Genomic DNA, 14,447 nt, shown 5'->3' on the forward strand with positions numbered 1-14,447 from the left:
TCTGAACTGAAACCAATCCTGTCCATCCCTGCCTTTTGCTGTGGGGAAACAGAATTCATTGAAGTTACGGATCCTCTATATCTGGACTCATAGTCTAGTAGTCTAGTAAACTTGTACTCGGTGGCATACGCATGATATACACAATGATATTTAGGTTATATGAAATGCTTTGGGCAAACCATCTGCAATCCTTACAACAATCTTGTAGGCTATGCCAGATTTATCTCCATGTTATAAATAATGGTGAGATGGAGGTAGCATCCTGCCTAAGGAACATTTACCAAGCTCCATGATGAGTTCTGTGACTTACGGAGCAAAGCTCATGCTTTTAATCACTATGGCACATCAACTGAGATAATGATCAAACTGCTTGTGTGCCTATAAGTTTTGGGGAAACTATACTGTTTATCAATGCTTCAGAGCCTGAATTACTGAGTGGTGTTGCCTATGGTGGCCTTAACTATCTCGGGTCTAGAAATTTGCTATACAGATAGAGAAGCATCTCAAATTTTCAGGTGCAGGAGTCGAACCCACCCTGGGACCTCAGGATGAAGGGCAGGCAGTAAAAAGATGGAAATAAAAGTAAATACATGAAAATAAAAATAGAAGCCAGCATCACATTTTTTTTTTTGTACCAGCCCTGTATGTATATAGAAAGCTGTTTTTGACACCACATTTTCAGACACCAGAGCGTTCTCTAGCCCCTGCGTAAATGCCAAGTCTTTATCTTCATTCTTGGCCTGGATGTGCATGGAATAGTTATGATGAGTGTTGCAAGCGTAATGCTGCTGTTCTGATGGTGTGAGCTGTGTGGGACAGTTAATGGCTGCTGTGTTTGGGCCCATTCCTTTCTTACTACGTTTCCTTACTCATTGTTGTACATTTGAAGCCAGTTTGGCTTTTGGGTGTGTCTGTGTACTCACATGCTTCTACCTTTTTTTGTGATCTCCAGTTTTAGCAGACTATTCAGCTCATCAGGCAATACTGCTAAGAAACCAGAACCACCAGTTAATGTTAAGTACAATGCTCCAACCTCCCACATTACTCCATCAGTCAAGAAAAGAAGCAGCACTTTATCCCAGTTACCCAGTGACAAATCAAAAGCCTTCGATTTCCTCAGTGAAGAGTAAGACTTGCTTTGCTTATACAAACTAAAAGTATGCCAGCAATATAGAATTATTTGAATATATCAGCAATGCCAGCATGTATTGTAGTAGAAATATCAAAACCAGGGTTCAGGTTGATCAAACCTTGAAGTATTGGAATAACAGATAGTAGCTGTTGGATTTTTATGGACAAAAAGAAGACTATGTGCATAAATGTGGTAGCCTCTGTTGCATAACAATTACAACAATTTATTCAACATATTATATTCTTATTCTTGGGGGCTGCATAACTAGTTAGCCAAGCCAGAATCTTGCTTGTTCTCAGAAATAACCTCGCCCATATTTATTTAGTTATCTGGTCCAAACATGGAATTAAACAGTACCCTTGTCCCTTTATGATACGTCTGTGTAAAATAACCCATGATATCCATACAGCACACACTAATGTGGCATATTGCCTTTGGGGAGGGGTATACCTTAAGTATAATGCCCTTTACTGCCTTACTTGAACTAATGTAACTTGTGCTTAAAATCCCTCAGTGCCTTTCAGCACCGACTTTCATTTCCTCAACAGTGTTTCCATTCACAGTGCTCAGTTTGTATGTTTTGCCCAGGTAGAGCTTTGGTTAATTGTGTTTGCAAAGTTAGCATGAATCAGAGGAGCCCAGAAGCGCATGTCACCAGTGCTCTGATGTATCTGTGGCTGGCTCCTCCTGGCACAGTGAAAGGTGTTATAATCTATGCAGCACTAAATGGTGTAGGACCAGAGTAGTTCAGGGACAGTCTCCTCCCATGGTACCCCATTAGGAACCCTATGATCTTAATAGACCAAATGAGCCAAGAGAGAACTGAACTGGGACCTTTGAAAAGTTTGCCAGGATATGCACAACCTCCTAACAACTTTTGAAACCGCAAAAAAGTAGCCTAGCTTGGTGTGGGCAAATATTTCCGCAAGCAAAGGAATGTGGTTGTGGGGTGAACTGAGGGGCAGGAAAGCGCTGTTTTCCTCTCCCATCATAAAGCTACACCGACAAATACCAGCCAGTTCTATACTAACTGAAGCCTCCTTACAGTTTTGGGAGGCACCTTCATGTAGAGAACATAATAGTAGTCTATCCTTTAGATAACAGAAGTCTGAATCGGCATTGCTAAGTCCTCATCAAATAAAAGTGTTGCTGTCCTCTCTTCAGAGGTTGGTGGAAGGCATTCTGGGTTTCCAGGTATAACTAGAAGCCTCTTAAGGCTGTTAGTGTGAGAGATGAAGGGGTGGAATGGAGAATCCTCTCCATGATTAGAATTCCCAAATCCTCAGGTCATATGGCCTGATTGTTACATTAGAGAACCCCCTTTGGGTGGAATACAGAATATGGGTAATTTAAAAAGACCTTCAAATGAAAGCTTTCCACCATACCAGTTTGGTTGCAGCGTCAGACGTTGCTTCCCCCTCTTCATCCAAATATGTTACCAGATGCAGACTTCAGCAGCAGGTCGTGCCAGAGAGCCATGCTGCCCTAGAAACCTTAGAAGCATTGTGCTGACAGTTTCTCACTGAGAGAAAAAAACAAGTACCTTGAAGAGGAAGTATAGTGTCCGGGGAGTAATACAGATTTCACTTGCGTATTAACTTTGAAGAACCTCTTCTGCCACCCCCTACATAACTTTGAAAAGTTTTATTTGGGCTAATGGGGATTGGAAGGTATAGAGGAACTTGGAATAAAAAAAAAATGTGTCCCTCCCTTTTGCCAAGGTCTGAGGCCAGTCTTGCCTCACGTAGAGAGCAGAAGAGAGAACAGTACCGCCAAGTGAAAGCCCATGTTCAGAAGGAAGATGGTAGAGTGCAAGCTTTTGGTTGGAGCCTTCCTCAGAAATATAAACAGGTATTGTGTTATCAGCTGCTCATCCCTGTTCATGTGTTTTAGTTTGGGGATATTTTGGTGGTAGGTCACCAAAGGCATTTTCATTTTCAGCAAGGTGGGAAACCTGTAACCCTCCAGATTCTATCAACCTCAGCCAAAACATGGAGCTATTTAAATACCTGTGCAGAGATTATCATGCCTACAAATTGCCATATAGAATTATTATTATTAATTAAATTTCTATACCACACCTCATCTGAGGATCACAGGACAGTTTACAGTATGAAAACGCAAAAATGCATACTACAGTGATACCTCTAGATTCGAACGGGATCTGTTCCGGAGCCCCGTTCGCATCGAAGTAAACGTAAGTAGCGATGGCACGTCTGCGCACGCGCGCATTGCTTTTCACTGCTTCTGCGCATGACGTCATTTTGAGCGTCTGCGCATGCGCAAGTGGTGAAACCCAGAAGTAACGCGCTCCGTTACTTCCGGGTTGCCGAGGAGCGCAACTCGAACACGCTCAACTCGAAGTGTATTCAACCCGAGGTATTACTGTATAGAAAGAAAGAAAAGCAATACATACACACACACACACACACCAGTTTTAAAGGCCATACATTGTTTAATTAGCCAAAGGTCTGGGAGAAGAGGAATGTTTTTGCCTGATGCCTAAATACATGTAATGAAGGCACCACACAAGAATAATACCCTGACAAAGCTAAAGCAAAATTGACAATTAAAAACAGCAAATTTGGGGCACTTTAAAGACTAGCAACTTTATTGTGGCACAAGCTTTTGTGGGTGGCAATAATGTTAAGAGTGGCCATTCATAAAAATTAAAAATATGTTAAAAACACAGGCATCCTGGTATTGGTAAGCCAAGTAACAAATGTAGCATGATAAAAATCATTTATCTCCACAAGTTGATAGCGTTGAACCTCTCATCAATTTCACATTGCAGTCTTCCTTTAAAACCAAGTATTACATAAAGCCTCCTTACAGCTCCACAGAAAACTAAAGCATCTTTGAAAGGGTTAGAAAGGATTTTAAAAAGCCTAGCAAAATGAAGGCAGGATTAACATAGTGCAGGTATGGGACTGAGCAAAGCAGTTTAGCCCTGCATTTTGAAGTTACAAGGCTGCTGCTGAAAGGAGACCTAAAACAAGGGAACCCTAAGCAGGGTCCCATCTGAACCCAGGGACCTGCATGTTGCACAAAGGATTTCTGGTTAATAGCTGAAGGCAATTCCTTTGTGGTGATCACAAAGCGTTGGTGATCTGTGGAGCTATCGTGTTTACTTGTAAAAATGAAATCTGGAACTAGTTTAAACCGGGAAGTTGGGCTTGCTTCATTCTTCTTATTAAAAGGCAGAATTTTCCCATTTAAACACAAATGCTGCTGTTCAGAAAGAACAACTAGCAATAAAAGGTCACTGAGCTGTGGGAAGAGTGGGATGGCTTTGTGTTCAAACCTCTTTGTAATGGAATGTTGTTACTGCACATTTTTCTGAAGTTTGAGAACATGTGTGCTACCTTGCATATTTTTATGGAAAATGTTTTAAGGTCTTAAACCATGGGTAGGCAAACTAAGGCCTGAGGGCCGGATCCGGCCCAATCACCTTCTAAATCCAGCCTGCGGGGCGGTCTGGGAATCAGTATGTTTTTACATGAGTAGAATGTGTGCTTTATTTAAAATGCATCTCTGGGTTATTTGTGGGGCATAGGAAGTAGTTCAATTGCCCCCCCCCAATATCGTCTGCCCCCACAAGGTCTGAGGGGCAGTTGACTGGCCCCCTGCTGAAAAAGTTTGCTGACCCCTGTCTTAAACTATGATCTGCATAGATAAGTATAGCTTTAACCCCCTCCCAGTCTTTGTGCATAAGGCTTTGTTTATTTTACACTCCCCCCTTTTTATATATATATTAGCTGCTGAGAAGGGCCTCTTAGCTAATCTGGCAAGATAGACTTTTAAAATTACAATACTGCCCCCCTCTGGCTTTGATCTCACTAGTGTATGACTTTAAACTGAGTGGATCTATGATTGTTCTTCCCAGACAGTCTAATATTCTGGTCATCTTGGCAAACCTATCAAATTCTGATATGGGCTTGCGACAAACTGGTCTGTAAGATGCCAGAAACGTTTTGAAGCAAAGTAAATATTTCTTTCTCACTTTTTAGGTTGTAAATGGTGGTGGCCAGGGTGATAACAAAATGAAGAACTTACCTGTGCCTGTTTACCTAAGGCCACTCGATGAAAAGGATACATCCATGAAGGTACACCTGTCTTCCTTTTTCTCCAGTTCCCTCTTTTCAAATAAAGAATGCCCCAGTAGTGATTTTTAGATGAGGCCTAATTCTGCACGAGCAAGTTATATCCTTGTTAGGTTCTGAGCAATGCCTAGTTTAATTTAAATTGCAGGTGCTTAATAAATACTTTTGAGAAACTCTGGTTTTTAAATATTGTCATATTGTTATTTCCCTAAAAGCATAATGTATGATAGGGTGCAACAAATGTTTGCTGTCTTTTTATGTCTTATAAAAAGAAATGATAACCAGGTTTTCCCAGTGGGTTTTGATAAAGTTCACTTGTTGTTTTGTAGCTTTGGTGTGCTGTAGGAGTTAATTTATCGGGAGGGAAGACAAGAGATGGCGGTTCAGTGGTTGGTGCCAGTGTGTTCTACAATGATGTGACAACTCTAGATGCAGAGAGCAACAAACAGAGGAGCGCATCACAGAGTAGCTTGGATAGATTAGATCAAGAACTCAAGGTAAGGTCAGAGGTATAATCAAAATGTGAAACTGTATGCAAATCTATTAACACTTCAAGAAAATAGAAATATTCAATATTGTGTTCATAATTCAATAATTATGGCATGATTGGTTCAAAAACCTTTTGGTGCCTGCTAATGAACAAGAACCAGTGTTTGCTTGCTAGTTCGCTAGTCTTCATTAGACCCCAGATTTCCATGGAAAATCATTCATTTGCTTTTACAACACATTTTGTATTGTATCTGTCCATCTAGGTCTAGGTTCCATTAGATGCTTCTTGGTTCCAAAGCTTTTATAGTGGCCAGGTGGAGCATTTGGAGAAGACGAAAAAATCTAGTTCCACAAGACCAGCATGTTTATGGCGTGACAGAAAACTTGCCTGTTCGGTTTAGTTCATGAAAGTGTATTTTGCATAGCTATGAAAATAATGTGGGGGAGTTTGTGTGTAAAACTACCTTCAACACTCCTGGCATTTAGTAATTCTGGTTGCTTATTCGTCTGCATTTGTAGAAAATGCACCTAGCAATTCACAATGTGATTCTCTGCCACCCCCCCACCAAATAAAAATAAGGGTGAACTAGTAAACTCTAAAATGACACTGTGACCCAGTTGGCAAAGCCCAGTGATGGCTTCAGATGATCAGGCAGACATGAGGGTTTCCTAGCAGAGAATATTGTGGCTGCAGTGCTCCTCCCGCCATCCTGCTGGTGCCTTTCTTCCCAGGGCTAAACCAGGGATTGTTTTGATCATTGCAAGGCTAGTTGTCTCACTTCAGACAAACTACAAACTGTAACTGAGGCTTGTTCTTAGTTGTGGGCAGTTTGTTTGATGGAAAGCAGTTGTCAGCCTGGGTTTGGACATAATCTTGGCAGGATCATGGCATATCTCTGGCTAGCGCAGTAGAACCAGGGGAAGAGTTCAGTAGTCTTAATCTTCTTTCTGGGAATCCCACACCTTTGCTCATTCACACTAATACATGGTTTAGGTTAGTGTTATATGCAAACTAGGCCTGCATATTGTGTAACGTTTACATTGGTTGGTCTTGGTTTCCTCCTACACAGGACCAGCAGAAAGAGCTGAGAAACCAGGAAGAATTGTCAAGCCTTGTGTGGATCTGTACTAGCACCCACTCTGCTACAAAAGTCATTATTGTAGATGCCAACCAGCCAGGAAACATCCTCGACAGTTTCATTGTTTGTAATTCTCATGTGCTTTGTATAGCTAGTGTACCAGGTAAGAGACTCAGGTGAGGGGGGCAATTACTTGAGTTAACATGGGTTTGCTTCTGCCTGTTTTGGAACTGCTGTTAAAATTCAGCTGGGCAGTAAGCCTTTTTCAGGTAGTCATAATGTGTGTAAATTGGCCAGTAATCTCCAAGTCAATTCAGCTTTTGCCATGGATTGTTACTGAACAACCCGATTCATTCAGAATGTGGCTAAGCCATTATTTGTTTCACTTCCAACTTTTTTTGTACATCAGACAAAACAAGCTGCAACGACTTCGCTATGATCTGTAAGGTTAAGCCTGGTTCTTTAACCAACTATGGTTAAAACAAACAAATGTGCATTACCTGCAAGCACAATCAAGGTGTAACTTGCTATGTAAAGTGTGAAAACCCTCCATTTAATGTCTGAGGGTAGAATATAACATAGTGCTAAGTCCTGTGTTCTGTCAGCACAGGAATTTCTGCTTGTGCAATGGAGCATTCTCCCCTATCCCCCTAAACCAGTTTTAGGCTTCACCCAACCCTCAGGAGCAAATTTGGGGAGGGTGTGGGTGAGGAGGGGGGACGTCTGGTTGCGTAAGTGGAAATCCTTATAACATAGAATAATAATAATAATAATAATAATAATAATAATAATAATAATTTTATTTGTACCCCACCCTCCCCAGCCGTAGCTGGGCTCTGAGCAGCTAACATCATATAAATAATACAATATGCATAAAAATAATCAATCGATCCTGCCCTGTATTTTTAAAAGAAGCTAATAATTGCTGCTATAGGATAGACAAATATATACTTCATTTACATTATTTATTTTGGAGTTTTTGGTGGTGCTATTACATTGTGTTCTATACAGAGTCTTTTATCTGTACCTGCGTCTGAAGCCCTAACTCCATTAAAGCAGTGCTGTAAATTCTTCCTAAGAAGCTTATATGAAAAGTTGTTAGTCATGTCATCGCTGCACCAACAATTAAAACCTTTGCTGTCAGAAATGCTACTTTGTTTTGGCTGTTTAAAACAAGTAGAATCCTAGTAACTAGACAAGTTCAACAAGTATGTTTTAGGAACTCTCCCTTTTATTTCTGAACACTAAGAATTAATTGCTTTGTTTGTACCTTTTACATCATAGCAACCATACATGTAACAATTCCCTCTTCTTAATGTCTGTTTTCAAACCTACTTCTGATTTGTTCTTAAATTTCACTGAAATCTGGTGGGTAAACTATGTGAAGGCATGCATTAGCTTCGCTAGATTTTGTGTTATGATAACAGCAAATTGCAAGTATTTTATGAAGATCACCAACCCGCAAAGGGTACTGAAAAGTTAACTATCCAAGGTACTGAAAGAAACCTTACATTTTTGTTTCAGGAGCCCGCGAAACTGACTATCCTACAGGAGAAGAAGGGTCACAAGAACTGGACTCTGGTCTGGTGGACAAGTCATCCTTGTCTGGCAGTATGAATAGCAACAGCTCAGCAGAAACAGACAGTCTTTTAGGAGGAATCACAGTAGTTGGTTGTACGGCAGAGGGTATTACAGGGCCTTCTGCTGCCCACAGTGCCAATGGTGCCTCCCCCGAGACAAATAAACAGCCAGGTATGAAAACATTCACAATTTTTATTCAAAAAGTAGTTTATTGCAGCATGGAAAATTGTTGAGTTATCGCATTTTAAAATGGGAGCAAAAACTTTCAGATCTCCTTGCAGGAAGGAAAGATGGTTTACCGGAGAGTGACCAAGTGTGAAGCTTTTTCACATAATGCTTTTATCGTATAGTTTAGTGTTGCATCCAAACATGGCCTGTTTGTCTGAAGGAGAAGCCTTGCACTTCTTCTAAGTGAGAATCACAGGGTTAATTATAATTGAGCCTCTTCACACTTCCATCTATCCATCCATCCAGGGGATGTAAAAGTATATCATTAGTAGGAGACAACATGCTTGTAGTCCATTTGAGCTTATTAATGTAACATGCTGATTTGTTACAGAATAAAGTGTGTTCTTTGTAGCAAGGATGGAGCATACATAATACAATGATGCTGCTTAGCAAACAGACTTGACAGACTAATTCTGCCACTTGGCCATTCTACATACAGTGAGGGGGGAAAGTATTTGATCCCCTGCTAAATTTGCCCGTTTGCCCTCTGATGAAGAAATGACCAGTCCATAATTTTAATGGTAGGTTTATTGTAGCTGTGAGAGACAGAATAACAACAAAAAAGCCCCAGAAACCCCGAAGAGAAAAGTCAGAGATTGATGTGCATTATAATGAGTGAAATAAGTATTTGATCCCCTATCAACCAGCCAGATGTCACTGTACATCACCTTATCTTCTCAGCTTAGATATGTGTCTTCTGTATAAAAAACAAAAAGGAACGTAGAAAGAACCAAAGGAGTGGCTCATTAGGGCACACATTTTCATGCATGCTTTCTTGTAGTAAGGAACTGAGTGACCTATAACTGAAAAATGTACCTTAGACGTTTCAGCTGAGAATGATGCAGTGGACGAGAACATTCAGACGGCAGAGGAAGCGACCGAGGCGACAGAAGTCAATGCTGGCTCAGGAGAAGAAGCTGCAGATATTGCACAAACTGGAGTCTACACAGAACATGTCTTCACAGATCCTTTGGGAGTTCAGGATACCGTAGAGGGTTCTCCAGCATTTCAGCCTAGGTATGCCCCCTTGGCATGAACAGAAAAGGAGTAGTAAAGGCAGAAAGAGATTACACTGCATTTCTAATTACAAATGTATTAACATCTTTTGGTACTGAGCTCCTAAATTTAAATTGGAATTGCTAGAATGTGCAGACTAAGTAAAAGAGTATTGAAACAAGCCTAGTGTGCTTTGAACAACCTTTTCATATTTTAACCATTTGACTTTCCCCTTCCTCTCAGCAACGAGTCAGATTTGTATAAGGATGTTGCTGTATTGCCAAATGAGCAGGATCTCGTAAGAGAAGAAGCACAGAAAATGAGCAGCCTTTTGCCAACAATGTGGCTTGGAGCCCAGAATGGATGGTAAACCAGGAACCTTAATTCCAAACTATTTCACTAATGGAAATGTGCCTAGTGATCAGTTCAGTTTTTTCCTTTTCTGAGGCTGGTAAATAATCTCTCTTTTTTAAAAAAAAAATGAAACCTCAACCTTGAAATTTGCTCTGAATTACAGATTCAGGTGAGATTTTTAAACAATTAACACCGATGATTGACTAAGCCCCAATTAATCTTGTCACCCAGTCATCTGCATATTCAGTCAGTGATGTGAGACCCAGCCAAGTAACTTAAAGCTGGCACTTGAAAGTGGGAGGTTAGATAAGAGGTTCTGCTGTTACAGTATTGCACCTTTGTTTTAATAAGTAAAGTTTTATAGCCCGCCCTTAAGCAAGAGTACTGTTGGGTCAGCTAACAATAATAATAAAAAACAATACAGTCATACCTCATGTTACGTTTGCTTCAGGTTGAACATTTTCAGGTTGCATCCTGCGGCGGCCCAGAAGTACCGGAATGGGTTACTTCCGGGTTTCGCTGCTCACGCAGACGCGCAAAATGACGTAACGCACATGCAGAGAAGTGGCGAATTGCGACACACGCAGACGCAGGTTGCATTCTGCTCATGTTGAGAACGGGCCTCTGGAACGGATCCCGTTCGCAACCAGAGGTACCACTGTAGTTATACAGAGGATTTAAAAGCAGAGCAGCAGCTAAAACCAATTTCTGGTAAAAGAAAGCAGGGGGAGCTTAAAAAACAGTCCTCCACTCTATTATTTACATTTCTGTCCCACCCTTCCCCCAAAAGGAGTCCAGTGAACCTGCCTGAGGAGAGCCTTCAGTAAATTAGAGCACCACTGTCAAAAAGGCGATTTTCTTGGGTTGCCACCTGCATAACTGTTGACAGGAAGCACTCGGAGAAGGGCTTCTGGAAACAGTCTTAAAGCATGGTGGATATTTACTGTTGCCTGTCACATCCTTGCCTTCCTCCAAAAGCCCAGGATAGAAGGCTTTGCCGCAAGCCTAATTGCAACAGGGATAGGGTGGTTTTGGAGGTTAGCTCTCCCCTTGATACACACCCCTGCCGCCACCCCCTCTTGAAAATGTCCTTGCCACAAGTAAACTTGAAATAAACCTTCTTCTTGGCACTTTGTCCCATTCCCTGCTGCAGTTAGACTCAGAAATTGATTCCAATTAAAGGCTTTGTTCAAGTCTAATTGTAGTGTGAGAGGGAATGAATGTGAGAGGGTGGGAGAGAGAGATCTTTCAGGAAGATCGCACCACTTCCATCCTGTTAGGCATGAAAAAAGCTAAAGCATTTTTGTCCAGCCCTAATTGCTGATGGCAGGGGCTAATGCGCAATGTGGTGCCCACAACAATTTATCAAGTTCCCAAATGTGCCCGCTATGTCAAAAGGGTTTGTGGCCTCAGTAAAGGTCTTTAAAGGTAAGCACTAGCATTTTGAATTAAATGATCCATTAGCTACTGACAGCAAGTTTAGATTCCTGAAAAGGGCATCAGCAAAGCTGAACAGAATTAAGCTACTGAAATAACCTAATTCAGGCTGGGCAAAGCAGTAATGTTTAAGCCAACATGTGATTTATTTACTTTTAAGCTAACAGCTATAAACAATACTGCCATTTTTAAATGCTAACATGGATTTTGGAATATTGGATTTTTAATTAATCTGACTTTATCGTTGCAGCTTATATGTTCATTCTTCAGTGGCTCAGTGGAGAAAATGTGTTCATGCAATTAAACTTAAAGATTCTATACTCAGTATAGTGTAAGTTGCTATAAAATTAAATTTTTTTCCATAATGATATTCACATTTCTGTAGTTTAAAATGGAGTTAGCTGAGTAGAAAATAATTACACTAAAAATAGCTTCTGTGAAATGCTGGTTCAGAAAGGTGTGTGTTTTTGGGGGGGAGGGGTTTGAAGAAGAGAATGGCACGTTGGAATTGTCAGCAAGAAAACAAAAAGTGATGTATTTGTTGGCAATCAGAAAGCTGTCATTGAGGATCCTTCTAGGAATGTTTGTAGCTGGGATGTCACACCTACTGAAAGCTAGGAGGGAAAAGTGTGCAAGCAAATTTTTCCACAGTCTTTAAGTAATATTGCTGGTTTAGCAGGACAGTCTGTGAGCAGAGATAGATTCACAAAAATCTATCTTCCCACATCACAAGCACAAAATGTTGCTGTGGGAGCCCCCCCCCAAAATAATAATAATATCGGTACCTGTTCCAGGGTATGTCCTGTGTGATCCTACATTGCATGAGCATGTGGTTTGGTTTTTGTTTGTTGATCTCCTTCAGTGGTTTGTACCATAGTGTAAGCTTGGGGAGGAAGGCGCTTTTGTAGTAGCCATGCATATTGTCTTACAAAATAGGAAACTCAATAAATCTTCTCCTGCTCTGAAATAATTGACTGAGGTTCTTTGGGGCTTGGTTAAGAGATAAAACAATTGCTGAAAAGACCATGAATAAATTTGATACAGTATTATTACCATTTCTTCGTATGCTAATTATGATAACAATTTCAGTTGAGTCTCATTTATATGTGAAGTTTAGACAGATGGCATGCACTGGTCGCCTGTTAGGGGTGGGAGAGGGTACCAACAAAGGATGTGTTTGTTTTTGTGTTTTTGTATGTAGTGTTGACAGAGCTTAATGAGCACAACAATCTATTGCTATGGTCAGAGTTTCCTCATAACATATATTTTGTCTTTCTTTCTTTTCTAGACACGTAAAAGGAATAGTATTAGTTGCACTAGCAGATGGAACTTTAGCAATATTTCACAGAGGAGTAGGTAAGCCTTCTATTTATACACCCTAGTACTGTCACATATTTATATGTCTGGTCTACTCCTAGAATGTGGACACATTGCAGACCTTTAGAGATCATCTGCTCGGTGGGAAATCTTGTAAATCTTGGGATAATATTGACCAAAAAATGAAGTCCTCTATTATTATTATTATTATTATTATTTATTATTACTACTACTACTATTACTACTACTACTATTACTATTACCATCATCATCATCACCACCACCACCATCAATTTATTTATTTATACCCCACCCTTTTCTCTGATGGGACTCAATGTAGCTTTATTCCATCTCCAAGTAGTATAAAGAGTCATCAAGAATGTTGACTTCCCTCTCTTCCCATTCAACTCTGTTCCCCTTAAAATATGTGGCTTCATTGCGGGCTTCATACATGCAGTGCTTTGTATAGCCTGGTGCTTTTTCGCTGCTGTCCTGTGCATGAGCAATGGATGGGTAGAGGCTCATTTGCCTGTGTGTAGCATCCTTTTAGGAACTGATGTGCCATAGAGCACCTTGAGGATACCTAAATGTGAAGGTATCTCTTTTGCTTGTTTGTGTTCAAATATATCTGAACTATTGCCTTACGTACAAGTCAGTGTGTCATGATTTCTAAACATTCACTGTTCTGTGGGTGGTATTGCTGTTTTGGGTTTATTTTGCATATCAGAGCACTTGAATGCCTATAAAGAATACACGACATAACTTAAATGTGTATTCCTTGAATGTAAGGCATGTGTGTCTGGGCATTTATTCTTTGTCACCCTTCCTGCGTTTGGTGCTACCCAGATGTTTTTGCACTACAACTTCTATCTGCCACAGCCAGCATGGCCAGTGGTCAGAATTGATGGAAGTTGTGACCTGAAACATCTTAAGGGCAGGTTGACAGAGGCTTCTTTATGCCATTATGGATTTTATCTGTTCCTTATAAAGTTATGGATATGAATAATGGAAAATAAGTGAATAGAAATGTAGTAGTATACATATTTTAGTCATGTACACAAACTAACATTTGCAGACAAGGTTTGCTCATCCCCTTAATAATTTCTGCTTCCTCTTCTTCTTCTTCTTCTTCTTCTTCTTCTTCTTCTTCTTCTTCTTCTTCTTCAGATGGGCAATGGGACTTGACAAACTATCACCTTCTAGATTTGGGCCGACCTCACCATTCAATCCGGTGTATGACTGTGGTACACGATAAAGTCTGGTGCGGCTACAGAAACAAAATATATGTGGTTCAGCCGAAAGCCATGAAAATAGAGGCAAGTTAAAGCAACCATTTAAAATTGGTGAATAATCAGGGAGAACTCATTTAGAAGAAAGGAGGTTAAGTAGGAAATGAGATTATATGGCATAAAGAGAACAACTATGAAGGCCAAGCAAGCAGGATCATAAGTTATACATGACCATGAATATGTGAAAAATCACTGTCAGAAGATAGCCATTAGTAAATCTTTCTAATTCAGTAGATTTCCCTTGATCCATTGAAGGACGGCTGGAGGAGATCACAGGGGGCTCACAGGATCATTTTATTTTTTTAAAAGCAGATTTTAGAGCACTGATTCATACTAAACAAAAGAGTCATTGCTGATCCTCTCTTAACAGTGTTACTGAGAGAGGGGGAAAAGATGTGATCTTACTTTATCTTAGTAATGTGTAAACTGGAGGCATTGGAGA

The 14,447-nt window shown here is 40.4% G+C and overlaps 1 protein-coding gene across 9 annotated transcripts in view; it reads left to right on the top strand.

Annotated features, from left to right (window-relative positions):
• SPAG9 (sperm associated antigen 9) overlaps nucleotides 1–14,447 on the top strand; it is an 85,884-nt gene that overhangs the window by 54,812 nt on the left and 16,625 nt on the right. For all 9 annotated transcript variants that reach the window (XR_008328779.1, XM_053375649.1, XM_053375651.1 and 6 more), the window contains 11 exons: nucleotides 953–1,126; nucleotides 2,854–2,983; nucleotides 5,143–5,238; nucleotides 5,565–5,732; nucleotides 6,795–6,966; nucleotides 8,328–8,555; nucleotides 9,434–9,629; nucleotides 9,852–9,974; nucleotides 11,650–11,730; nucleotides 12,688–12,755; nucleotides 13,884–14,032. Coding sequence is in view for 8 of the 9 variants with exons in the window: in XM_053375649.1 (XP_053231624.1) it covers nucleotides 953–1,126; nucleotides 2,854–2,983; nucleotides 5,143–5,238; nucleotides 5,565–5,732; nucleotides 6,795–6,966; nucleotides 8,328–8,555; nucleotides 9,434–9,629; nucleotides 9,852–9,974; nucleotides 11,650–11,730; nucleotides 12,688–12,755; nucleotides 13,884–14,032 (1,585 nt within the window). In the remaining variant the exon portion in view is untranslated. The remainder of the gene's footprint in view (nucleotides 1–952; nucleotides 1,127–2,853; nucleotides 2,984–5,142; nucleotides 5,239–5,564; nucleotides 5,733–6,794; nucleotides 6,967–8,327; nucleotides 8,556–9,433; nucleotides 9,630–9,851; nucleotides 9,975–11,649; nucleotides 11,731–12,687; nucleotides 12,756–13,883; nucleotides 14,033–14,447) is intronic.

The sequence above is a fragment of the Podarcis raffonei genome, chromosome 2, assembly GCF_027172205.1.
Source record: "Podarcis raffonei isolate rPodRaf1 chromosome 2, rPodRaf1.pri, whole genome shotgun sequence".
Taxonomy (NCBI): Eukaryota; Metazoa; Chordata; class Lepidosauria; order Squamata; family Lacertidae; genus Podarcis; species Podarcis raffonei.